This window comes from Scyliorhinus canicula, chromosome 3 (assembly GCF_902713615.1).
Source record: "Scyliorhinus canicula chromosome 3, sScyCan1.1, whole genome shotgun sequence".
NCBI classification, from domain to species: domain Eukaryota; kingdom Metazoa; phylum Chordata; class Chondrichthyes; order Carcharhiniformes; family Scyliorhinidae; genus Scyliorhinus; species Scyliorhinus canicula.
Window position 1 is genome coordinate 82,819,952 of NC_052148.1, and position 26,745 is coordinate 82,846,696.

Consider the following 26,745-nt stretch of genomic DNA (forward strand, 5'->3'; position numbering starts at 1 on the left):
AGAAGTGGGCTGTGCAGGGCTGGGGGACTGAGGTTTGAAACTGGAGGGAAGATTTCCGCAGGAGATGAGGCAGGTGACAGTCCTGGTAACAATGGCTTGGTGTTCGGTGGTGGGTTTATGGTCCAGGGTGAGGTAGGAGGAAGTGTCTGAAAGTTGGCGCTCAGTCTCTGCAAGGTAATGGTCACCATGCCAGACAGTACCAGCACAACCCTAGTCACCAGGTTTGATAAAGTCAGTGTTGAACTTGAGAGATCGGAGTGCAGAAAGTTCAGAAGGAAGCAGATTGGAATGGAGAAGAGGCGTAGAGACATTAAGATGGTCACGGTTGCGCTAATAGTTCACAATAAAAAGACAAAGAGCAGTAGGAGACCAGAGGGGAGGGGTCCAGGTAGAGGGAACAGACTGAAAGCGGGTGAAAACGATCCATTGAATGGGGGATCGACTCCTGCCCAAAGAAGTGAGCACAGAGACAAATGCAACGGAAGAAGAGTTCAGCGTTATACAAGGCCCAAAATTCATTGAGGTGAGGACGTAAGGGAATGAAATTGAGTAATTTGCTGAGCGCAGAACATTCAGCATCAGAAAGGAAAAGGTCAGAGAGTATAGTGAATACAAGGCAATTTGTTATGGGCCAGGGTTTAGAGAACTCCAAAGTACATCATGGAGATCACCTGACCCACGACTTTTACTATATTGTGGTATGGGGAACATGCGGCCCACTCTACAGGTGTGGCGCAGCAGAAATTTAAAAGTAATTTTTAAAGCAAAACAATGTTTATTCTATGAACTCAGTTAACCTTTCTAAAACATACAGTGAATATCTTGGCGCCCATCAATTCAAATATACCCCCCAAAGAATACAACACTCTTAAGTAATCCTCAAACTTTCCTTTTAACATCCATAAGATAAAAATCCTTTTTACAGAAGCACATCAGGTTTAAAATCGCTACTGAGAGCAGTTATCACTCTGAATTCAACAAATGATCTAGAGATAGCCTTTAGATGGCAGCTAGATCTAAATTACACCCTCTTTGGCTGGCTTCAGCTCCAACACTACAACGAAACCAAAAAAAAACAACACACCCAAGCTTTTCTTCAAAGCAAAACTAAAAAGCAGAGCCAGAGCTCAGCTCCACCCACACTGACATCATGCAGCCACTTGAACAGACAAACATTTCTTAAGGTGACATTCCCATGACACAAAGGTTGGGATTAGAAGGAGTGGAGTCAGAGGGGTGGAAAAGTGTGGACGGTTCGTGATAGGATTCCCACAGGGCCATCTGTCACTTGTTCTTCATTCCATTCTGCGATCTTATTTATGCCACTATCAGCACTTCATTAATCCTTAATGTTACCACTTCCTTTGTCGTGTGGCCATGGTATCTTTGTCAATCTCTCCTTAGCTCTGACCTATCCTTGACCCCCCCCCCCAACTATATAATCCATTATATTTCGATGCTCTCCGTAGATGCTGCCAGACCTGCTGAGATTATCCAGCATTATCTATTTCCAACGGCACAACCCTGAGATGAAAAAAAATTATCTTCTCTGATTTGAAGGGGCGATTTCTTATTTTTAAACAATGGCCTTCATCTCTGACAAGAGAAAATATCCTCGCCACATCTACCTTGTCAAGACAGTTCAAGATCATATATGTTGGGCAGCACAGTATGATAGTGGTATAATTGCATCACAACTCCAGGGTCCTATGTTCGCTTCCCGGCTTGGGTCACTGTCTGTGCGGAGTCTGCATGTTCTTCCCGTGTCTGCGTGGGTTTCCTCCGGGTGCTCCGGTTTCCTCCCACAGTCCAGAGACGTGCAAGTTAGGTGGATTGGCCATACTAAATTGCCCTTAGTGTCCAAAATTGCCCTTGGTGTTGGATGGGGTTACTGGGTTATGGGGTGTGGGCCTGGGTAGGGTGCTCTTTCCAAGAGCCGGTGCAGACTCGATGGGCCGAATGGCCTCCTCCTGCACTATAAATTCTATATTGTATAACACTGTAAAATTATCTCATTCTTAAATCAAACATGTTTCAATCAAGTCACTTCTCACTCTTCTAAACTCTAGAAGATACAAGCCCAGCCTTTTCAACCTTTCCTCATACCATTCCAGGTATTCGTCTAGTAAACCCTCTCTGAATTGCTTCCAACCTATTTCCACCCTTCCTTAAATAAGGAGACCAATACTGTACACAGTTCCAGATGCAGTCTCACCAATCAAACTTACAATTGCATTGACAGTAGAAAAACAATCCTTTGTCGGTACCTGGATCATCACTAGATCCAGATAAACTGCCCCAAACAATACTGCATTTCCTCTTCCACAGGCGAATTTACCCTTTGGGGTAAAACTAGTACCAAAATTCTCTGAGAGTATCCTCTGAGAGAATTCTCCAACCTCTATTAGTCTGTTCTTCCTCACTAAATTCACGCTTGGAGTCCTCCCTTTATACATGCTAACCCTGCCCACCCCAGCATCATCTGCAGGTAGAGAATTTCCATATGTATGATGACACCAGTCAGTACTACCTCAATACCAGCACCATCTGCGTAATGACCAGCACTGTGCTTGAATGAGCAAGATCATCTTCCAGTTCGAAATCAGCATGACTGACACCATCCTGCCCTAAGCTCTGAAATGTCTTTACTAAACCATCAAACTCTCTTTCCTCCTTTATAAAGCTTCTTAAAATCTACTTGTTAGGATATTGGACCAGACCCCAACTTTTGTGAGGATACCAGACAAAGACCCCAAACAGTTTTTCTATTTGTAAAACTGGAGGAAAGGATACTTCACCCCACTGACCAATAGGTATATTTTATGTTAAAACAAACTTTCATTTAAACACTGAAATAACCACATTAACATCAAATAAATAGATTTTCAATTGTCAGTTAAACAGCTCTTGAATAAAAGGAAAAACTTGAACTTACTATCAACACCTGCTACTAATTCCAATTTGCAACTCAATACAGTTCAAATGCCACTTATAAATAAAGTTAACAGAACAGGTTAGCTGTGTAGAGACTTTTGGAGAGAGATCCTTTCAAAAGCAGATCCAGTACGCTTCTGCCTCGTCTGACTCAAATACTATAGCAAACTGCTGTTCAACTTAAAATGTTAAAGCAGACTGCAACTCTACAGACAGAAGTGGCCCCTCCTATTAATTACATAATCTGGATTCCATGACCTTTTTAACAAGGACTAAATCCCTCATAAATTATCTACACTCCAGGGAACCATCCAAATTATAAACGATGTTCCATTAGAATGAATGATTATCTCACCTTCTATGACTCTTTAATTACAGATTCCACAGATATGCTACCTGTATGTATTTTAAACCATGGTTTTTCATAACACTACATCAGAATATAAAATACATCAATTTCTTACATTCATCACATCCTGACCAAGCTTTTGATCATCTGTTTTAGTATCTCCTTTCATGGTCCAATGTCAAATCTTGTCTGAAAATCATCTTGTGGAGCACCCTGGAGCATGCGTCTATGTTAGAAGTACATTACAAATGCAAGTTCTCATAGAATCATAGAATTTACGTGCAGAAGAAAGCCATTCGACCCATCGCCACTACGCTGTTGCTGCCGGCCTCTTTTCCTACCATTCTACCAGGAAGTCAAGGAAAGGCTGCCACCGCCTAAAGAACCCCTGTACTGATCCCCTCAGGGCAAATTTCACCCTCTCCAATTTGATGAACCCCGCCATATCATTGATCCAGGCCTCCACACTTGGGAGCCTCGCATCCTTCCATTGAAGCAAAATCCTCCTCTGGGCTACTAGGGACGCAAAGGCCAGAACACCGGCCTCTTTCGCCTCCTGCACTCCACTGCAACCTCAAAAATTGCGAGTCCCCAGCCTGGCTCGACCCTAGATCCTACCACCCTCGACACCGTCCTTGCTACCGCCTTCCAAAATTCCCCCAGTGCTGGGCATGCCCAGAACATATGGGCATGGTTCACTGGGCTCCCCGAACACCTAGCACACCTGTCTTCGCCCCCGAAAAACCTACTGATCCTCGTCCCGGTCATGTGGGCCCTATGTAGCACCTTGAACTATATGAGGCTAAGCCTCGCAGAGGAAGAGGAGGATTTCACTCTTTTCAGGGCATCCGCCCTCGTCCCCTCCTCAATCTCCTCACCCAGCTCCTCTTCCCATTTACCCTTCAGCTCCTCCACCGAGGCCTCATCCACCTCCTGCATGACGTGGTACACATCCAAAATCCTCCCTCCTCCAACCCACACCACCGAGAGCACCCGTACCCCACGTGGGGGCAGCAGAGGGAACCCCTCCACCTGCCGCCTGGCAAACGCCCTAACCTGCATGTACCTAAACATGTTCCCCGGGGGAGCCCAAACTTCCCCTCTAACTCACCCAGGCTCGCAAACCTCCCATCCACAAACAGGTCCCTCAACCTCCTAATACCTACCCTGTGCCAGCCAAGAAACCCGCCACCGATGCTCCCTGGTACAAACCGGTGGTTCCCCCGTATTGGGGACTCCATCGAGCCCCCCACCTCCCCCCAATGCCGTCTCCATTGTCCCCAGATTTTGAGGGTGGCCGCCACCACCGGGCTCGTGGTATACCTCGTTGGAGGGAGCGGCAGCACCTCCAGGCTCGTGTCCACACAGGACGCCATCTCCATCCTCTTCCATGCTGCCCCTTCCCCGTCCATTACCCACTTACGCACCATCGCTGTGTTGGCAGCCCAATAGTACCCACAGAGGTTGGGCAACGCCAGCCCCCCCCATCCCTGCCCCACTCCAAAAACACCCTTCTCACCCTTGGAGTTCCATGCGCCCATACAAATCCCGTAATACTCCTGTTGACCCTCCTAAAAAAGGCCTTCGGGATAAGGATGGGGAGGCACTGGAACAGGAACAAAAACCTCGGGAGCACCGTCATCTCGACTGACTGCACCCTGCCCGCCAGCGACAGCGGCAACATGTCCCATCTTTTAAACTCCTCCTCCATTTGCTCCACCAGCCTAGTGAGGTTAAGTTTGTGTAGGGCCCCCCAGCTCCTAGTTCCTGGACTCCCATGTACCTAAAGCTCCTCCCTGCCCTTTTCAGTGGGAGCCTACCAATCCCCTCTTGATCCCCCGGGTGCACGACGAACAGCTCACTCTTACCCAGGTTGAGCTTGTACCCTGAAAAGCCCCCAAATTCCCTAAGAATCTTCATCACCTCCGGCATTCCTCCCACTGGGTCCGCCACATATAGCAACAAGTCATCTGCGTATAGTGACACTCGGTGCTCCTCCCCACCCCGCACTAGACCCCTCCAATTCCTCGACTCCCTCAACGCCATGGCCAGGGGCTCAATTGCCAATGCAAAGAGCAAGGGGGACATGGGACACCCCTGTCTCATCCCCCGGTACAACCAAAAGTACTCCGATCTCCTCCTGTTCGTGGCTACACTCACCATTGGGGCCTCATATTTATTTTATTTTTTTTTATGTTACACCAAACCATTTTTCCCTAACCTCCCCCTTTCAGCATTCCGAAGGGACGACTTCCTCTATGATACCCTGGTCCACTCCTCACTCATGCCCAATATCCCTTCCCTTACCTATAGCACCCTCCTATGCAAGCGTAGGAGATGCAACACCTATTTTACCTGCTGCCTCACTCAGTCCAATACCTCATACACGCCTAGATAAATTGCGATTTACTTGTACTTTCAATTTAGTATACAGCTAAGTCCCATCTTTCATTACTTGCTTTTTCGCGATTTCACTTACCTGCACATTGCACTTTCTGCATCGCCCATTAGGTGAACAGTGTTCGCTCGGCCACGTTTTTTCTCCTACTCTCTTTTCCTGGGGCTTTTGGCTGGTCCTTGGGAAGAAGCTTCCTGACACACTGGCAACACAATAGCTCATCTTCTTACCTGCACTCTTTTTTTTTAAAAGAAAGAGGCAGTCGGGCATTTTGTTTGGTCAAATAATTATTATTCAGAGAGCTGAAGTGCAGCCCAAACAATTTTGCAATCTTCACCAATGTACTGTATTGCTCAAAGGTTCCCCCACCTGTTATATACAGGTATTGCACCACAATTTGCTGGAACCTATTTAATTGAGTCCCATTGAAAAGCAAGTTCCTTTTTCATGATTTTGCCGTTTGTGATGTTTTGTAGGTACGTAACCTTTGCGAGCAGCGGATACTATACCTTATTCTCTACTCTCCCTCTGGTCTCTTCTACATTGGAGAGATCAAACACACACTGGGTGACCGCTTTAAGAAACACCTCCATTCAGTCTGCAAGTGTGACCGTGAGCTACCGGTTGCCTGTAATTTTTAATTCTCCATCTTGCCGCATTCTGGCCTTACTGTCCTTGGCCTGTTACAGTGTTCCAATGAAACGCAACACAAGGACACAGAACAACATCTTATCTTTCGACTGGGTGCTTTACAGCCTTCTGAACTGAACCCTTGAGTTCAACAATTTTAAATCATAACCTCTGCCCCTATTTTGCTTCATGTTTCTTTGCTGGTTTGTTTTGTTTCGCCTGTTTCTCTTTCCTATATTTGCCACTCAGGCAGCAGCTATCATTTCGTTCATACCTTCTCTAGACGTGTCTTTTATTTATTTACTTGTCCCTTTAGAATTCATTTTGGGCTTGCACTATAAAATATTTTGTCATTTTATCTTTCGTGCCCCCCACCCTATCAGACCTTCATTTTTTGTTCTTCCCATTGTCATCCCATTTCACTTAACCTATTGCATTTTTGTTTTTTCCCCAATTCTCATGAAAGGAATGCTAAGTATTTCCAGCATTTTTTATGTTTATTTTGAATTTTCAGCATGTACAACAGTTTGCTTTTATTCTAATTTATTTTCACCTTCAATTTCATTCTTCGAGTGATTCAATTTATCAATTAGTGGGAAGTTTTTACTGTATATACATGTGTGTGCGTCCAACTTGTGTAATGTGTGTGTGTGTGTGCATAATGCACGTGTATTTAAACTTTTGTTACCTGTCGCATTCTTAAGATTTCTTATGCGTCGTCATGCTTTACTTACTTTCCTCATTCACATTATGATTGCTTCCAGGGCCTTGGTAAATGCCTTCAAGCAACATCATACAGAAACTTTCCAGAAAGTGGGCATTGCCTTGTTCTATGAGATTGTGTCTTTTGTCTGTGATGAAACACAGCGACATCCACCAACAAGGCAGTTCTTTACATCATGTATTGAAATTCTTGGACAGGTATAACTATTGTTTTCTAATATTACAAATATCTAAAACAATTTTTAAAAATAATTTTGCCATCACAGTCTAGATCAGCATTTATGGTCCATCCCTAATTGTCCTTGAGAAGATGGATGGTGATGGGGAGGAAGTTCCAGGATTTTGACGATATATTTCCAAATCGGAGTGGTGAGGGACTTGGTGGGGAACCTCCAGGTGGTGAGATTCCCAGGTATCTGCTGCTCTCGTCATTCTAGATGGTAGTGGTCGTGGGTTGAGAATATGCTGCCAGCAGAACCTTGGTGAATTCCTGCAGTGCATCTTGTAGATGGCACGCACGGCTGCCACTGTTCACTGGTGGTGGAGGGATTGAATATTTGTAGAAGAGAGAGCAATCCAGTGAGCTGCTTTGTCCTGGATGGTGTCGAGCTGCTTGAGTGTTGTTGGAGCTGCACTCATCCAGGTAAGTGGAGAGTAATCCATTCCATTCCTGACTTGTGCCTTGTAGTGGTGGACAGACTTTGGGGAGTCAGGAGATGAGTTACACACCGCACGATTCCTAGCCTTTGACTTGCTCCTGTAGTCATGGTATTTATGGCTGATCCAATTCCGTTTCTAGTCAATGGTAAACCCCAGGATGTTGATAGTCGGGGATTCAGCGATGGTAATGCCATTGAACGTCATGGGGTGATGGTTAGATCCTCTCTTGTTGGAGATGGTCACTGCATGGCATTTGTGCGGTGCGAATGTAACTTGCCACTTGTCAGCCCAGACCTGAACATTGTCTAAGTCTTGCTGCATTTAGACAGGGAATGCTTCAGTCTCTGAGGAATCTCAAATGGTGCTGAACATTGTGCCATCATCAGCGAACATCCCTACTTCTGACCTTATGATGGAAGGAAGGTCATTAATGAAACAGCTGAAGATGGTTGGGCCTCTGACACTACCTGGTGGAACTCCTGAATTGATGTCCTTGAGCTGAGTTGATTGACTTCCAACCACCACAATCATCTTCACTGGGAATCATTTTGGTATATTTAATAAATGCAATATATTTGGGTATTTATTCTGTCCCACATTTTGTCCTGAGATTACTCGCTCACAACTGAGGTGTAATTCTAAGGAGCCATGTGTGTGAATCTAAAATATTGATCTCAATCCTTTAGTGAACCCCTTGAGGCAAACTTAATTTTCTCTAGCCTAAGAAACCCTGCCATGTCACTGACCCAAACCCCCGATTTTGGAGTCTCCAAGTCCCTCCATTCCAGCAAAATCCATCTCCGGGACACCAGGGAGGAAAAGGCCAAAACGCCGGCCTCTCTCCTCCCGTGGGCTCCTGGATCTTCCGACACTTCAAATATTGCCATCTGAAGGGAGTCACCCTCCCTTCCAGGACCTCTGACATGACATCTGAAAACCCTGCCAAAATCCCCTCAACCTCGGACACGGCCAAAACATTTGTACATGGTTCGCAGGACTTTCCCCACAGGGCTCACACCTGTCTTCCTAATCAATGTTTTGACTGAGTAAATTCAAGGTTACTTGAAGTCTAACACTGAGCAGAATCCATTGTTAGGATTTCTAATTTTCTCAACTTGAATCATTGAATAGCTTTTTATTGCATATCTTAAATTATACTTACTGATTCCATAATTTGATTATTAAATCTTCAGTTGGTACAATAGCATTTCAAATTTTTTAATAATTGAAGGCTAATCTGAATACTCTTCCCTCTGTGATTTGTTCAGGTTTTTCTTAGTTGTGCTAAAACTGAAAGCAAAACGGTGTTGAAAAAAGTTCTTCAGAATAGGAGACTATGCAATCTTTTGTCACCATACTTCACTCCAAATATATCTCCGGACGAATTTGTGAGTCTTTATGAGGAAGTTGTCAAGGTCCTCCACACAGATAGTGGGGATGTCATCTTCATGTTATTAACAAAGGTAAAATTGTTATTTTTTAAAACTGTAGAAATCTGGCTAGTTTCATCCTTGTTGTCCCTGTTCATTATCTAACCATTTTGTATTTACTCTTTCACTGAATCAAAACTTTACCAAAGCTGAAGGGTTCAATGTCAGTGCTATGGTACTCTGTCTGCTTTCTTTTAGTTGTCATATCTAAATTTCATGTTTTATTTTTGGGATGTCGATGACACTGGCAGGAAATGCATTTATTGTGTCCATAATTGTTTTTAGGAGGTTACCGTGGGTCTTTTTGCAGTCCCAAGATGATGCTCTTCCCAAATGTTGTTTGGTACAGAATTCTGGGATATGTACTGAGCACACTGAAATTGATTGTGTTCTGAGCATATTGCTGCTTTTGTCCTTTTCAGTACTAGAAGTCACAGGAGAGGAAGATACTATCAAAATAACCTTCATAATTTGCTGCAATGCATCTTGTAGATTGATAGTACATACTGCAGTCATAGTACACCTGTGATGGATGGGGTAAATGTTGAACTACATGGCAGGGTCAGTGTTCAAGCAAAGTATTGAATTTGCAGTTATATTTGCACTTCTCTTTTATTTTGAAGATTGATATTATTGTGGTTTCCCATTCTACTCTTTGAATTTTGTTAAACAACCTTTACATCATTATCATAACTCTGCTGTTATTTCTCTGAGCCTTCTTGTTTCAAATTATTAATAGAAACCTATACTTCATTTTCCAAGAAATCCAACGTCAACTTACATTTGTGCAGGAGGTAGTTTCTCCAGAACTGATTCATCCACCTTGCCCCATACATTGTGTGTATTTCTTCAAAACATTCCTCCCACCAATTGCTTCTTGCCTGTTTGTCCTCAATTACCTGACCATTTTGGTCTTTCACTGGAGCCATTTTGAGTTTGTAAGATTCACTTGTCTTTCAATACAGCTGGAGGAGCTCTGTCTCTTTCTCTGCACCGATCATTTATTGTTGTCTTTTAATTTTATTTCTCTAGTTAGTCGATTGTCTTCTGAACTTTGTGCAAAGTTTATCTCTACAACATCTTTGTACAATTTACTGATGTTGGGTTCTTGAAATTTGTCTAGATTCCAGATTTTTCTTCTAAATGCTTTACACACGATTCTCATTCTTAACTTTATCTTATGAACTGAACCAACATTGGCATGACAGAACATTGATTTAAATTTTCTAATTACATAGTTGAAAATGATCATATTTCTTCCCCCTTGGTTGACAACCAAGTCCAGTGTTCTTTCAAATGAAAACAGAAAATGCTGGATAAACACAGCCGTTCTGGCAGCATCTGAGGAGAGAGAAACACAGTTAACATTTCAAGTTCATATGACCCTTCTACAGAACTGGTTTCCTTGCAATGTTTTTCACTTTCCTTGATAGAGACGTGTGTTCACACTAACAGACAGTTACACATGATAGAAAGTAATTGTTTTCCTCACCAAATCCCAGCTGTCATCGAGTCCTCCTCTTTGAGCATTTTCTGGTCTAGAATAGTCACAGGAAGGAGGTCATTTGGCCTGTTCTATTCGTGTTAGCTCTCTAAATTCTACTCCACTAACCCCACTCCACTGTCTTCCCCCATAGCACTCTAATTATTGCTCTTTAGATAATTAGCCAATTCACTTTTGAAAGCCACAATTGAACCTACACTCTCAGTCATGGCATTCCAGATCCTAACCATTCATTCCTTGAAAAGGTTTTTCCTCATCGTGGCCTGGATTCTCTGCCCTGTGACACCAGAAACTCGGTTCCCGATCCGGCGGAGAATTGGGCTTCTGACCGAAATAGAGGTTCGCGCTAGGTGCCAAACTGACCACTCTGCTCCGGCCTACCACTGGCAGCGAGATCGGGGTTCCTACCCGTGAGCCAGTGAGAGGATGCAGATAGGTCCTAATGATCCATTTGCATACACTTAGCGGGTCCGGCAACAGAGTCTCCGGTCCTCTGGGCCGGGAATCACGCGGGCAAGGTCAGTACTGGTATTTACCAGTGTGGCCCTGATGTGGTAGACCACATGGTGGGCCAAGGGGGTAACTCCTTAAGGCAGTTGCCCACAAAGTCCATCTGAGGGCCATCCTGAACCCCTCTCCTAGCAGACCCCACGCCCAGAGACTCCTAAAACAGGAGACCCTCCCCTCAGAGACCACCTAACAAAAGGGAACCACCCCCACCCCCCCAAGACCCCTTGAATAGAGGGAACCCCCCTGAGATCCCTGTTCCAGGGCAACCCCCCCCACCCCAGAGACCTAACTAGAGGGACCCCCTTACCCCCAAAATAAAGGGACCTCTCCACAGGCCCGTCTGGAAATAGGACCCCTGCCTGGAAGCTAGAGAGCTGTCCAGACGGGGGAGTGAAAAATAATATTGTTGTTACACTCACCTGGACATGCACCTGCTGACTCAGACAGAGGAAACACCACGTGTCCATTCCTGGGAAGAGAAAAGCAGGTGACCTGTGTTTAAACCCTTCAGATTCTTTAGCTGAAAGCCATTCATTCATTTCTCTTAGTGGGCTGTGATTGACAACTTCCAGAAACAAAACTGTCAGCCTTACTTCATACACCTCCCTTCATGGATGTGAAACGCTGAAATGCTGTAACCACAATGTTTCCAAACATCAACCACTTCAAAGAGAGTTAAGGGGATTCCAATCCCTTCGCGCTTGAGTGATTTTTGAAGTGCTGGGCTGGAAATTGACAGCACTTAGCTCCCTTTGAATTTGCATGGTGAGTGACACTGAATTGCTTCCTGGGGAGCGCAAGTCAGTTCCAATTCACCTCCGGCGGAAGAACATAGGGTGGGATTCACCTCCGGCGGAAGAACATAGGGTGGGATTCTCCGCCGGCGGGATTCTGTTTTGCCGGTGCCTGGGGGTTACCCGACAGCATGAGGCTGCCCCACAATGGGAAACCCCATTGACCGACCGGCGTAATGGAAAATCCCGCCAACAGGTCGAGGAAGAAATGTGGTAGGGCGGGGCGGAGAATCCAACCCATAGTCTCCCAAATAGTCTCCCAAATGGAGAATCCCAGCCCTTGTCTCTAGTTCTTTTACCAATCACCTTAACTTGGTTCTCTCTGGTTCTTGACCTTTCCACCAGTGGGAACAGCAGCTTATCTTTATCTACAATGTCCAGATCCCTTCTGATTCTGATGCTGCCCGTACAATGATGTCAGGCAGGGAGCTCTTGGATTTTGATCAAGCAATGAGGTACTGCACCTTGTATTCAAGTCACTATGTACATAACATGGAACAGAGTTTGGGATTGATCGTTTTCTCCTGATATACATTGCCATCTGTGTGGATTTTCATACTATTTTCATGCAAAGCATGTGGTTTCTCTCAAAATAGTGATTATGCTCATAAGCAACTTCATGCAGATGTATATATTGATCAAGAATTAGGATCCTATCTTATTGCCAAGATAAAAATTGACTTCTGTTTTTATATTGCAGTTTGACCTTATGCTGTGGATGAATTCTACCAAGCCAATTATGTCCGAACGGACTCGGCTATTGGAGATAATTCATATGGCCCTCACTCTGTGTGGCTTCCAACCAGTGGAAGAAGTTCAAATGGCTTTTAACATTTTTTGCAAACACTGGATGTATGTTCTACAGTATCAATTCCCTGATCACTATAGTGGCTTCCTCAGACTTCTGATGCAGAGTAAGTTCTTTATTAGCAGGACTTTTCACATATATGTACGGTGACATTTTAAAGTGGTAAACCTGAATGATTTAGATTTGTTTATCCAGTTGAGTTGTCAAACCCAGATCACTTTTGTCTGATTGAATTGTTTGAATGTCATTGGGATTTTGCCTCATAGGTAAGCTCTGTTGAGACACAATTAATATTTTGCTTCTATTTGTCAAGTTGTTACTCAAATATATGTCATGAGAAGTATGAAATATTGGAAAATTAATATTCATTTTGCTTGGAAATATTTTCCTGTTTAAGTATTTTTTTGCATCCCTGCTGTTACATTATAGATTGCACTGAACGGTTGCCCCAGCATAGAAACTATACAACTCAATTAGCCGCAAAAATCATGTTTTTGCATATATTCAGTGTATTGTCATGTGAGAGTACCTTTAAGAAATGTGGGTTTATAAAATAGCTGTAGTGGATGTACCTTTAAGAAATGGGTGTTTATTAGATCACTGCAGTGATGTCAGAGAGTGGGTGGAGCTAGGCTATCTTGTCTGCTTTTACTTTCGCTTTGGGCTCGCAGCTACTGTGTGCGTTTAGTTTTGTTTTGCAGAGCTGGATAGCTGCAGTCACAGCAAGAAGGTGTATTAGTCTGTCTGCAATCTAAAGACTGTCTCCAGATCCTTTCATGATTTTAAAACAATACCTGTTTCTGTAGAGAAGTTAAACCTGATGTCTTTCTGTAAAAAGGGTTTTTTTATCTTATGAATGTTGCAAGGAAAGATTGAGAGTTACTTACAGAGTACTGTATTCTTTGGGGGATTTATTGGTGTTGATAGTTGTTAAGATGTTTACTGTGGGTTTATAAAGTGTTAACTGGTTTCATAAATAAATATTGTTTTAATTTAAAAGTACTGTAGATCTCTATTGCATCACACCTGCAAAGTCGGCCCGTGTGCTTCCCATAACCACAATCTATTAAAAGTTGTGGGTCAGGTGAACTGCATGATACACTTTGGGGTTCTTTAAACCCTGGCCCATATTAGTATAAGTCGGCCTCATTTTCAGCCAAGGCATGATATACTCGTATTCGTAGTCAGCCTCAATTTTTCACCCCACAAATGGATGTTTTACTTACCTGTATCTTATAACTTTGTGAGAGGGATCAAGCACATGATACAGGGTTCATTGTGAAGATGCGCAGGAGTTTAACACATGCCCACACAGGACAGACCCCGCATAGCGATTGATAAAGATGGTGACCACCTGCACCCATGCTGACAGTTCACTTCCATATCAGGCTATTGGAGTGAATTTTCAAGGCTTTAGAAGTTGACTTGCACGCTGCTATCGGCAGAAGCTCGTCATCTATTTGTTTAATGGATGTAAGAAAAATAATTAACACAGGATAATGCTGAATTGGAAGAGCTTTTGCATAAATAAATGTTGTCCACTTTTCTTTTTCTTTGGCTAAGGCTCTTCAGAACAAAGGTTGAACCCTGATTGCTGGAAGGTTGCTTTGAAAACATTAAATTGTACCTCTGAAAATGAACATGAGCCCAGAATTGCAAGATGTACAGAAACCCAACGTTCTCAAAAGATTAGCCTGTCATTTGAACAGGTAATACAAAGTTTACCACCAATTCAAACCTGAGAATAGCACTTCAGACTATTCAGATTTATGAGATTGTTTCTGGAGTTTCTTGGTTTGTTTTTTATTTCAAGTATTCTTAAACTATTCTCTCCCTATTTTTCTTTCTTGAGTTCACATTTATTTTAATTCCATCTTTCTTCCCTCTACTTATATTCTACATCTTTGACCCTTTAAATTCTGACTCATTCTGTGTTTTCTTTTATCTCCTTTTTAACTCTCAACTTAAGTCTTAAGCCTCGCAACTTTCATCACCATGTTTGTTCTTGGTCATTTCCTGTTTCCATGCATCAGCCCATTCTTAATTCATCACTGTTGCTGCAATATTGATCCTATTCAGTAATATATTGTTGAGTTGGAGTTTAGAATAGTACCAGAACCAAATTTCGTCAATATTTTCAAGTACCTTTCTTTGACTGCACTTAAAACATAATGGAGGATTGGTAAGCAAGTTTCTAAATCTTCAGTAATAAATCAAAATAAAATAAGGTTTAATGGCTCAGCAATTAGCCATTGGAGAGGTAGGATGTTCAAACCTACAGTTAGCTTGAAGTTTCATATTCCAGTAATAAAATTAGGACGGAAGCTAGGTATCTCATGTGAAGAAGAAGGTTAAGGTAAATCACTCTGTGTCATTCTTTAGCTCCTAGTGGCCAATTCCAAAGTACGTCGGCAGTGCCCTCGGATTATAATTGAGTGGCGCATGACTTGAGGAAAACTGAAAAAGTAACCCTTCCCTAAAAGATTTCTTCAGTTCTTAAATTAAATTGGGGTAAAAAGTTGTTTGGGCTGAAAAGAACCTTCCAGTTATATTATGATTGATCCGTACCTCTGCTCCGTTTACCTGCCTTTTTTCTTCACGCTTACTCATCAAAGATCTATTGATCTCAGTCTTGGAAATGGCATTTAACTGGGCATACAAAGCCTTTTAGTAGAGTGAATTCCAGACTACCGAATGCCTTGTGTGAAATAGTGTTTTGTGATTTCTCTCCCAATTTTAAGTTTTGAAGAGAGGTTTGGTTAATCTTATTTAATTTTCAGGTAAAGTAGAGTTAGAGTAACCGATAGGAAAAGTTTAGAGGAGATGTGCGAGCCAAGTTTTTTTACACGGAGGGTAGTGAGTGCCTAGAACGCACTGCCAGATGAGCTGGTGGGAGCAGATACGATAGCGGTGTTTAAGAGAATAGGATCAGAATAGAGGGATATGGACCCCGGAAGTGCAAAGATTTTAGTTTAGAGAGGCATCATGATCGGCATAGGCTTGGAGAACTCAAGGGCCTGTTCCTGTGCCGTGTAGTGTTCTTTGTAGCACAGGATTATATGCAGAGTAAAGGGGTTAATTGCCTGGAGCAAGCAGACACAACTCAGCCCTCATGTTTTAAAAGTTGTACATTCTAAGTTTCATAGGCTGCATTATAAATTTTCAGGTGCACAGCAAGAGGGTTTAATTGCAGCGTGATAAGTTAGGCAGTTTTCATTAGTTTCAGCACATTTACATCTGAAACTAAATAATTTACTTCCTCTGTTTCATTCCACACTGGCAGAAAAGGCAACTTTCCATCGATTAATAAGATGAAAATCTTTCATCTCGTACAGCTTATCTGTATGTCAGGAATATTTTAAATATATTGACAGAGAACATCATAAGCCCAAAGTGACTGTCTCTCATGCTGATCAAGGGTTAGTGTCTCTAAGCAGCACAATAGCGCAGTGGGTTAGCCCTGCTGCCTCACGGCACCGAGGTCCCGTGTTTGTGTGGGTTTCGCCCCCACAACCCAAAAGATGTGCGGGGTAGATAGATTGGCCGTGCTAAATTGCCCCTTAATTAGAAAAAATGAATTGGATACTCTAAATTTAAAAAAAAAGAGTTAGTGTCTCTGATTGTTTGGGGCATATTGACCAACCATGATATACCCCACATTTTAAAAAACGTAGTGAAGAATTTACAGTTATGCTTTATGCACTTCTTAGAACAGTAACAATTGCTTGTAATTGTTTTATTTTAGTTAGAAGTGGAGAGACAGAGCTCTGTGATTTTTACACAAGCCACTGCATATAGCAGCCATATTGTGTTCGCACAACATGCCCACTGAACCAGTGGGACTATAGCACAAAAGTCTTCAAATACAAGTATGAATAACCAAAATGATCGGTTTCTAACAAATGGCTTACCAGTATTGCAAAACCTGATGATGCTGGCAGATGCATGATTGGCATTTTCCTCGGACATTAGCATGATTGTATTAGTATTGATCAGTGGTTTGTTATACTGGTTATACTGGTAACTCACGCTTCATCACAAGTTACATCCTTGTAATATCCTGGATCACTGTATGAAGTATGCTCATCAGCACAATGAAGGAAAATGACAAATATCTCAAGTGATACTACAGAAGTGAATTTTGCCAATACCAGTTGGGAGTGCAATTATGCATGAATTTGGATATTTGGTACAGATAATTGGATAAATAAAAATACCCATGTTCCTACCAAAGTATTGCCCTATCAAAGAATTCTCAACTAAATTGATCTGGTAGTTTCAACCTTTGATGCCCGAACATTTGGTGTTGTGTCCTTCAGCAGTATTTGCATCTCTGTTTCAATTGTGAGTCTGTTAATCAAGCACATCAGCCAGTCGAGGTAGGGAAAAATAGTTTCCAAAGGGTCCCTCTCGGTGTAGTCTCAAATGCGTTGCCAAGAAGTAATATGCATTGAGTTATCCATGTTCTGAATCCTCCTGTTTTAAGCTGAGTAATGCAATGTGGGTCTCAAACCAACTTGGGATGAGAAAAGCGGATTCAAAATTCAAGACACTCCACCACCCTAACTTACTCGACAGAGAGGAACCTAAAGTTTCTTTAACAAAATTTCATTTTAAGCACTGGTTTTGGTGATTACTTTTTATATCTAAGCATTTTCAGATATAATTTGTTAGAAAAATACATATTATGAACAGAAAGTAGTTTTGAACTTTATTTCACCATACAGGTGCTGGAGACCATTCAATGGCTTTCTGATTTCTTCTTCAAACTGCGTCTTTCAAAACCAGATCTAAGGAGTTTTGGTCTGTTTTCAAAGTGGACGCCATACATGAATGAAGTGAAGAAATTGTTGATGTTTCTTGCTAGGTCTCTTATTGATTCTGAGGTAACCAAACTTGCCCAAGGACCTCCGGCCGGCAGCAAAAATGTAGCAGGTATTAACCAAAGGAAAGGATTAATGAATCAGCTTTGATCCTTCATTAGTAAAAGCTGCCCTGTACTTTCGCGTTCTGAATACAATGTTAAGGTAAAATGTTAAGTGTTAATACTGGTATTGCGAATTGTACATATTACTTTGGAGTGAGGATTCATTGTTATGATTGCCTGATGCTGTAATCATTTTTAAATTAAACATTTGATCAATGAGTGTAAAACAGGATCCCCAAATTTCATATGATTTAAGAATTCTACCAGATATTTCTGAAAGGGAATTGTTTACTCCCAAGAAAGTGAGTCCATTTTTATCTCTGTTGAAAATGACCACAATGACATTTAAAATATCAATTGACTCCTTGTTTAATCGGCACAAATTCGAATACAGTGGGTGGAATTTTCCCAAAAAGGCAAAGTGCCAGGTTCTGACTGAAAAGGGGCTTGTTTCTCTATAGAGATTTTCCGTCGAGATCTTCCCACGCTTAGCCATTTTTTAGAGGTTGGGGGCTTCGTAATTGTCAGGAACGAAGGAACGAAGCCTAAAGACACGAGCAAGTCCAGCTCCAAAAAGGGCACCCAATCTCAAATTGAATTTAAAGACTCCCACCACCCGCAGTTAGTGATCATCGGCATCGGGGCCCTCCCAATGGGTCGCCCTATAGGTCCCGCCCCTTTCAGGCCTATCCCTTGGCACTGCCGTGGTCCCGGGGGAAGTTCCAGGACATTTCCCTGCCATGTCCATGACGGGGCTTCAATGGCATCTGGGGCCCCAGTGTGGTCATCACGTCTGGTCTCTATTTTTATGTTCAAGTTTCTGGAAGAACCGCAGCCCTCTAACTCAGGCAAAAATGTTACCAACTGGCTTTGCAAGGGCTGGTACAGACTCAATGGGCTGAATGGCCTCCTGCACTGTAGGGATTCTATGATTCTACTCTAGTCTATGTCTGACACAGTAGAACAATTTGGTGTGTTAGGATTAGAGAAACTACTCAATATTGAAATACAGTATTGACTATTTCATAAGAGTATATTGCTCAATTTATGGATTTCCCCAAGCTGCTTTCTTCCTGAGGGCAACAAATTCAGCTGTGATTGAGAACACTTCAAAGAATGGTGATAATAATTTATCACTCTGTTTAACTGTTGCATGGGTGGACTATATGATTGGCCATTTAGAAGACACAATATAAAATCTATATTATTGCATCATTGTAAATTGAGTGGGCAAAATATGGTACTTTAGAATGGTTCCTTTCATCTAGATAACAAACAGGAATCGAAGAGGTCCACTGTTCCAGGTGTATTTAATCTAGCTCCATTTTTCCAACATTAATGATTTGGGATCATTTCATTGTAGGTTTGCAAATGGTATATTCAAAACTGCTGGGACTTTTCCGGCCATGGCTACTGGTGCTAAATACAGAAGAAGCAAGGTAACTATTTTTGTAAATATAATAATATTAATCGTTATTATTGTCATAAATCAGCTTACATTAACACTGCAATGAAGTTACTGTGAAAATCTCCTAGTCACCACACTCGCGGCGCCTGTTCGGGAACACTGAGGGAGAATTCAGAATGTCTAAATTACCTAACAAGCACGTCTTTTGGGACTTGTGGGAGGAAACCAAAGCACCCAGAGGAAACCCACGCAGACACAGAGAACGTGCAGACTGCACAGACAGTGACCCAAGCTAGGAATCGAACATAAGACAGTGGACTGTGAAGCAACAGTGCTAACCACTGTGCTACCGTGCCGCCCATATGTGGAGATGCCGGCGTTGGACTGGGGTGAGCACAGTAAGAAGTCTTGCAACACCAGGTTAAAGTCCAACAGGTTTTTTTGGAATCACTAGCTTTTGGAGTGCAGCTCCTTTATCAAGTGTAACACATAAGGCAAAACAACAATTTGATTTTCATATTCAAATATGGAAGTAATCAAACCTCCAACATTTGTAAAGTTATTATGGCAAAAGAGGATTGTGATCTTGAACAAAACAAAATGTGTTTTGTTTTGTACACACCCATCCACAAACATTCACTCCTTCCACCACCGAGGAACTGTGGCAGAAGAATATACCATCTGCAAGGTGAACTGCAGGAACAAACCAAGACTCCTTAGGCAACACCTACGAAACCCACACCCGCTACCGGCTAGAAGGATGAAAGCATGGAAATACCATAATCTGGGAAGTTCCCCTCTCAGTTATTCACCATCTTTGAAATATATCACTGTTCCTTCACTGTTGCTGAGTCAAAATCCTGGAGCTCCCTCCCTCACAGCTCTGTAGGATGTACCAATGCCACTTCAACAGTTCAAAAAGGTAGCTCACTACCACATCCTTAAGGACAATTGGAGTTGGACAATAAATGCTTCCAGCAATGCCCACATCCCATAAATGAATTTTAAATTACCTGTGATTCCTGTTGTACCAAGCAGGATTATTATTGCAACAACACCTCATCAGTAGGGTAAAATTAGCTTGTTGCACAATGGACTAAACACAGCTCACATTCCCTACAAGATAATGACCAGTCCAACACATCTTAAAATCCTATCCTTTGCCTCTTTCCCATTCACCTCCACCAACAGCTGGAAGGCACTGATGTACTTGTCACTTGAGTTGATTTGTTCAGCAGCTTCTGCCACTTTCCTCCTTTCCCCTAGCCCGCTGGGTCAAACTTCCCAGAAACTCCCACTCACTGACTTAACTCTTAACTCTAATCTTTCTCTAGTTTCTTTTCATCTCTTCTCATGCCCTCTCTAACCACATCTTTGTCCACAGAATCCACCTTCTATTCCCTTGACTGTTTCCAACAAAATGCTGACCATCCAACTTCCCTGTTGGCCCCTGTGTTAGTTCAAGTATGCCATCTATATCCCAATGCTGGAAAAACTCACCTTTCACCTCTGTACTTGCAAAATAATGCCCCATTCCAACCTCCATTATCTCTCAAATGTTCTGAAATGCTTTCTTCCCTCCGAAATCGCTGTCCATCTTCCCCAGAACACCACGTTTGAATCGCTGCAATCAGATTTCTGCCCCTGTCGCAGTAACTGAAACAGTCCTCATCAAAGTCAGAAATTACATTCTATGTGACTGTGACTATGGTAAACTATCCCCCTTCATCCTTCTTGGCCAGCCTTTTGACATGGTTGACCACACCATCCTCCACCAACGCTTCTCCATTATAGAGTTGAGTGTGGCTGCTCTCTCCTGGTTCCACTTCTACTGATCAAATTGTAGGCAGAGAATCACCAATTACAGCTTCTCTTCCCAGTCACACGTCCTTGTCTCTGAATTCCTAAGTAGATCTATCCTTGGTTCCCTCGTATTTCTCATCTAGATGCTTCCCACTCAGCAACATCGTGAAACATGTCAGGCTCCACATGTAACATCAAGCTGTACCCTATGACCACCACTCTCATATCCCACGCACCAACTGTCTCCTCTGATCTGACATACAACACTGGACAGGCAGAAATGTCTTGCACCAGATATTGGGGAGACCAAAGTCTTTGTTGCCGATTACAAAATCTGTCCCAGAGGAGCAGGAGTAAGTTATCCGGCCCATCGAGCCATCTCCACCATTCTGGGCTGATCATCTATCTCTATTCCCTCTTTCCCCACTATCTCTATATCCTTTTATGTCATTGGTATACGGATGCACTTTCGCACTATCGATCCTGCCTAAATCTCTCGTGATCTTAATGTTCAATCTTTTCTGGAAAACAATGCAAGATTCTTCAATCTATCCATATAACTGAAGTCTCCCATCCCTGGGATCATTCTCATAAATCTTTTCTGGACCCAGTCTAAAGCCTTCACACCCAAAAATGCAGTGCCCAGAATTGAACACCACACAGCAGATGAAGCCAGAACAAGTGTTTTATTAATGTTAGCAATAGCATCCTTGTTTTCTCCTCTAATAATCACATGATTGTGAATGATCATTTTATCGCAGATTTGATTTTATTTCTGTTTATAAAGCCTAGGATCCCTGGCATTTTTAACAACTTTCTCAACCTAAACTGCAACCTTTTTTGCATATATAACACCACGTTCCTCTGCTCCTGCACCCCCTCTGGAATTGTATCCTTTATTTTTTCCAGCTTCTCCTCAGTCTTCCTCCCAAAATATATCACTTCACTCTCTTTGCGTTGAATTTCATCTGCAATTCCACTGGGCTGTTTTTGTCCTCTTGCAGTCCCCCTCACAGTTCACAACAAAATGTTGTCATTTTCAAAGGTTGAAATTGTGCCTTTTAAACCCAAGGTCATTAATGTAGATCAAGAAACGCTCTAATCATTGTACCAAACCCCTGGGGAATGCCAAATACGTCTCCAACCCTAAAAACAACTTCTTCACTATTCCCTGTTTCCTGTCACTCAGTCATTCTGCCATTGTCCCTCTTATTCCATCTTATTCAACTTTGGCATTTTATCAAACACCTTTTGAAGGTCTGTGTACACCACATCAGTTGCATTACCTCCATCTACCCCTGTCACCTTATCAAAAACACAATCTATTTAGTTAAAAACAATTTTCTTTAAATGAGTGCTGGTTTTCCTTAATTAATCCATATTTGTCCAAGCGACAATTTTGTCCTGCATTATCATTTCTAAAAGTTTTCCCCACTACCAAGGAAAAAGTTGTTCTTTTTGAACAAGGCAGTAACATTTGAAATACTCCAATTCTGCCACCACCCCGATATCGAAGTAAGATTGAAATATCATGGCCAGTGCCTCTGCAACTTCTACCTTGCTTCCCTCTGTACCCTTAGATGTATACCACCAGGTCCACTTTAAGAACAGCCTGCCTTTCAAATACCTCCTTTTTATCAATTTGTAGTCTATCCAGTGTCTCAATATTCGTCTGCAGTATGACTTTAGCAGCATCCTGTTCCTTGGTAAAGACAGACACAAAATTTAGTACCCTAGCCATGTCCTCTATCTCAATACATAGATCCCCTTTTTAGTCCCTAATTGGCCTCATCCCTTCTCTCTCTACCTTTTGCTTATTATAAGTACTTATCAAAATATTTTACGTTCCCACTGATGACAGTTGCTAGCCTCTTCTATGTTAAATGCAGGTTGTTGTTGCTTCCCCTAATTCTACTACTAACATGATTTTGAATGATCATTTTATCTCAGACTACAATTTTTGATTGTGATTTTGATTATGTTTAGTTGAGCATTCCAATGTTTTAACTTACAGCAATAACCGTTCATATCCTTGGCTAGAGATTGACACTCCAGTAGCATCTGGCATGGTGAAGTTATTTACTAAAAGTGTTGATTATCTGCATCAAAGTTTTAAAGGTAAGCTCTGATTTAATTAAGCAGGTCCTTCAATTCTGGAAAAACAGATGGATTTTGAGAAATATGCAATTATGATCAGATGTTGTAGAATGGTGGATATAAAATGATGATTGTATCAAAATAATTAATGTTAATCCCAGGTGCAAGTAACTCAGTACAATAACGTTTAAGAGAAAGTATTTTCATTTATATAGCATTATCAGACAATCCCAAAGTGCTTGCTCACCCATTAAATTTCTCCTTACCTCAGTGTCCCGGCTAAAACCTCACTCTATTTTTATAATATATACATCTATATATCAGTGTGGCTAATCTAGCAAATATTTAAAATTGGAGAAAGGCTTTACAATATCAGGGACTGGTTTAGCACACTGGGCTAAATCACTGGATTTTAAAGCAGACCAAGGCAGACCAGCAGCACGGTTCAATTCCCGTACCAGCCTCCCTGAACAGGCGCTGGAATGTGGTGACTAGGGGCTTTTCACAGTAACTTCATTGAAGCCTACTTGTGACAATAAATAATTTTCATTTCATTTCAATGATTGAAGCCTTGCTGACTATGACTCAAATACTAGGAATTTCCTGGCAATCATAATCGCTATAATCATGTAACCCTTAACAGCCCTGTGGTTGCAGAGACCAAATTCCAAAATGATTACACAAAGACAATTTATATTTTGATGGCCAGAACCAGCCAATAGAGATCACCTGCCTGATGGGACAAAGGACCCTGAACACAAACACAAGAAATAGAACAAGGAGAAGGCCACCAGGCCCTTCAAGCCTCCACCGCCATTTAACACGATGACAGCTGATCTATGCCGGCCTCAACTCCTTTTCTGTGCCATTTCCCCTTAGCCCTCTATTCCTCAATCTATCAAATGTTTATCCACCTCCACTTTAAATACTTATAATGATTCAGCCTCCACCACCCTCTGCCGCAGAGAATTCCAGAGATTCACCACCTTCTGTGAGAAGAAATTTCTGTGCACCTTAGTTTTAAATGACTGGCCCTTTATCGTTTAGCCATGCCCTCTTGTTCGAGACTCTCCCACTAGTAAAAACATCTCATCATCTGTTCTGTCAAGCCACCTCAAGATCTTGCATGTTTGAATAAGGTCACCCCTCACCCTTCTAAACTCCAAGGAATACAGACCCAGACTATTTAGTCTCTCTTGATCAGACAATTCTCTCATCCCAGGAATTAGCCTGATTAATTTCCTTTGGACTGCCTCTGATATCCACAGTATTCCAGGTGAGGCATCACCAATGCCCTGTGCAATTGCAACACATCCTCTCTATTTTTAAACTCCAACCCCTTTGCAGTAAAGGCCAAAATACTGTTCGCTTTCTTAACTAACTGTTGGACCTGTCTGCGAGCTTTATGTGATTCATGCACTAGAACACCTAGATTCCTCTGTACTTCACTCACACAGTGTCTCTCCATTCAGATAAACTGCCTTTTGATTCTTCCTACTGAAGTGTGTGACCTCACATTCCCCACATTAAACTCCATTTGCTAGGCTTTTACTCAATCACCCAATCTATCTATATCCCATTCAGAATCACAATATCTTCAACACAATATGCCCTTCCACATATTTTCGTACCATTGGCAAATTTGGAATCCTTACATCTGTTAGACCATAAGACATAAGAGCAGAATTAGGCCACTCGACCCATTGAGACTGCTCCGCCATTCAATCATGGCTGATATTTTTCTCATCTCCATTCTACTGCCTTCTCCCAATAACCCCTGATCCCTTTATTAATCAAGAACCTATCTATCTCTGTCGTAAATACACTGATTTGGCTGCCACAGCCTTCTGTGGCAAAGAATTCATCAGATTCAACACCTGGCTGAAGAAATTTCTCCTCATTTCTGTTTTAAAGGATCGTACCTTTAGCCGGAGGTTGTGCCCTCTGGTCCTCGTTTTTCCTACTAGCGGAAACATCCTCTCCATGTCCACTCTATCCAGAGATCCTGTAAGTTTCAATAAGATCCCTCCTCATTCTTGTAAACTCCAAAAAGTACAGACCCAGAGTCCTCAATCGTTCCTCATATGACCAGCTCTTAATTCCAGGGATCATTCTTGTGAACCTCCTCTGGACCCTTTCTTTCCTCCAAGTCATTGATATACATAGTGAACAATTACAGGCCAAGAACTGATCCCTGTGGTACTGCACTAGTTACATCCTTCCACTCTGAAGAGAACACATTTATTCCAACTCTATTTTCTATGTGGCAGCCAGTTTTCAATCCATGCTAACATACTTCCTCCAATTTCATGGGCTTTTACTTAATGCACCTTGTCAAATGCCTGTTGAAAATCTAACTGCACCACATCTACAGGTTCCCCTCTGTCTACTCTCCCTGTTACATCCTCAAATAATTCAAGAAAATTTGTCAAACATGATTTATCTTTCATTTAGCTATGTCGACTAGGTTTGATTGTATTCGGCATTTCTAATGATTAACTATTTCCGCTTTGATTATTGACTCCAGCATCTTACCAATAATAGATGTTAAACTAACAGGCCTATAATTCCCTGCTTTCTGCCTTTCTCCCCTTTTGAACAAGGGAGTCGCATTGGGTGTTTTCCAATCTTCCTGTACCCTCCTAGAATTTAACAAGTTAGGAAAAATTTCAACCAGTGGGTCCACTATCTCTACAGCGCTTCTATTAAAACTCTAGCGTGCAGTTCAAAAGGTCCTGATGGCTTGTCTGCCTTTAGCCCCATGAGTTACTCTACTATTCTATCCCCCCTCGAGACGGACAGTCTACCGACATTGCCGTCACCAACTGCGTCATGCCTTGGGCACCTCCACTAATGCCGCTGACGTTGTACCAGACTCTCCACTGTGGTCGCCACCCCAGCAGTGTTGGCCTCGGTGCCATGCATGTCTGTGACATTTCCATTTTCGTAGCCTCTGGGACTCTTCCCGGGACCCACTTTTACCAACTGTCATACCGTTGGCCGACGTTCTCGATCCATGTCAGCTGACCTTCGTGACACACCAATACTGCTTACCTTTAATGCGGCAGATGAGCCTGCTTGTTCCTCACAATCTCACGTACTTCATCATTCAATGTTTCTGCGAAGGAGTTCAGCTGATGACTTAAATTCTCACTGCATCCCTTGAAAAAACTCAAGAGGTTTGTCCTCGACCTTGGCATGCCTTTGAAGATTTGAGGGTTTAAACTTTCATTTGCCAGCACTTCCCTGCACATAACACACATGGGCTTTGCATCCTGATTTGCATTGGCACAATTAAAGCCATACAACAAGAAATCGTCCTTTTCCTGCTTTGTTCCAGATTTCAGTTTCTTCTCGGGGGCTGGTTTAGCATAGTGGGCTAAATAGCTGGCTTGTAATGCAGAACAATGCCAGCAGTGCGGGTTCAATTCCCGTATCGGCCTCCCCGAACAGGCGTCGGAATGTGACGACTAGGGGCTTTTCACAGTAACTTCATTGAAGCTTACTCGTGACAATGAGTTATTATTATTATTAATTGTTTGTTTACCAGAGGCCATGGTGCTCTGGATACAGCTCACACCAGAACTGCTTTGTCCTACCATGGACTCTCCTGTGAAGCTGTTGTGAGATCCTGGCCGATTTGTGCCTCGGGTCCTCTCTTCCTTATTACAAAATAATCCGTCTTTAGTTCTTCACACAGTCCTGTTGCTTGCTGGCAACTACAAAATGGCACCAGTGTACATGCTGGGTGCGTGACCTCTCTGCCGCTG

General features: G+C 42.4%; 1 protein-coding gene across 4 annotated transcripts in view; it reads left to right on the top strand.

Annotated features, from left to right (window-relative positions):
- The window catches only part of epg5 (ectopic P-granules autophagy protein 5 homolog (C. elegans)), a 236,083-nt gene that overhangs the window by 165,917 nt on the left and 43,421 nt on the right, over positions 1-26,745 (top strand). For all 4 annotated transcript variants that reach the window (XM_038790783.1, XM_038790784.1, XM_038790785.1 and 1 more), the window contains exons 29-35: positions 7,076-7,232; positions 8,963-9,157; positions 12,633-12,846; positions 14,304-14,449; positions 17,468-17,675; positions 19,031-19,106; positions 22,893-22,996. In XM_038790783.1, the coding sequence (XP_038646711.1) occupies positions 7,076-7,232; positions 8,963-9,157; positions 12,633-12,846; positions 14,304-14,449; positions 17,468-17,675; positions 19,031-19,106; positions 22,893-22,996 (1,100 nt within the window). The remainder of the gene's footprint in view (positions 1-7,075; positions 7,233-8,962; positions 9,158-12,632; positions 12,847-14,303; positions 14,450-17,467; positions 17,676-19,030; positions 19,107-22,892; positions 22,997-26,745) is intronic.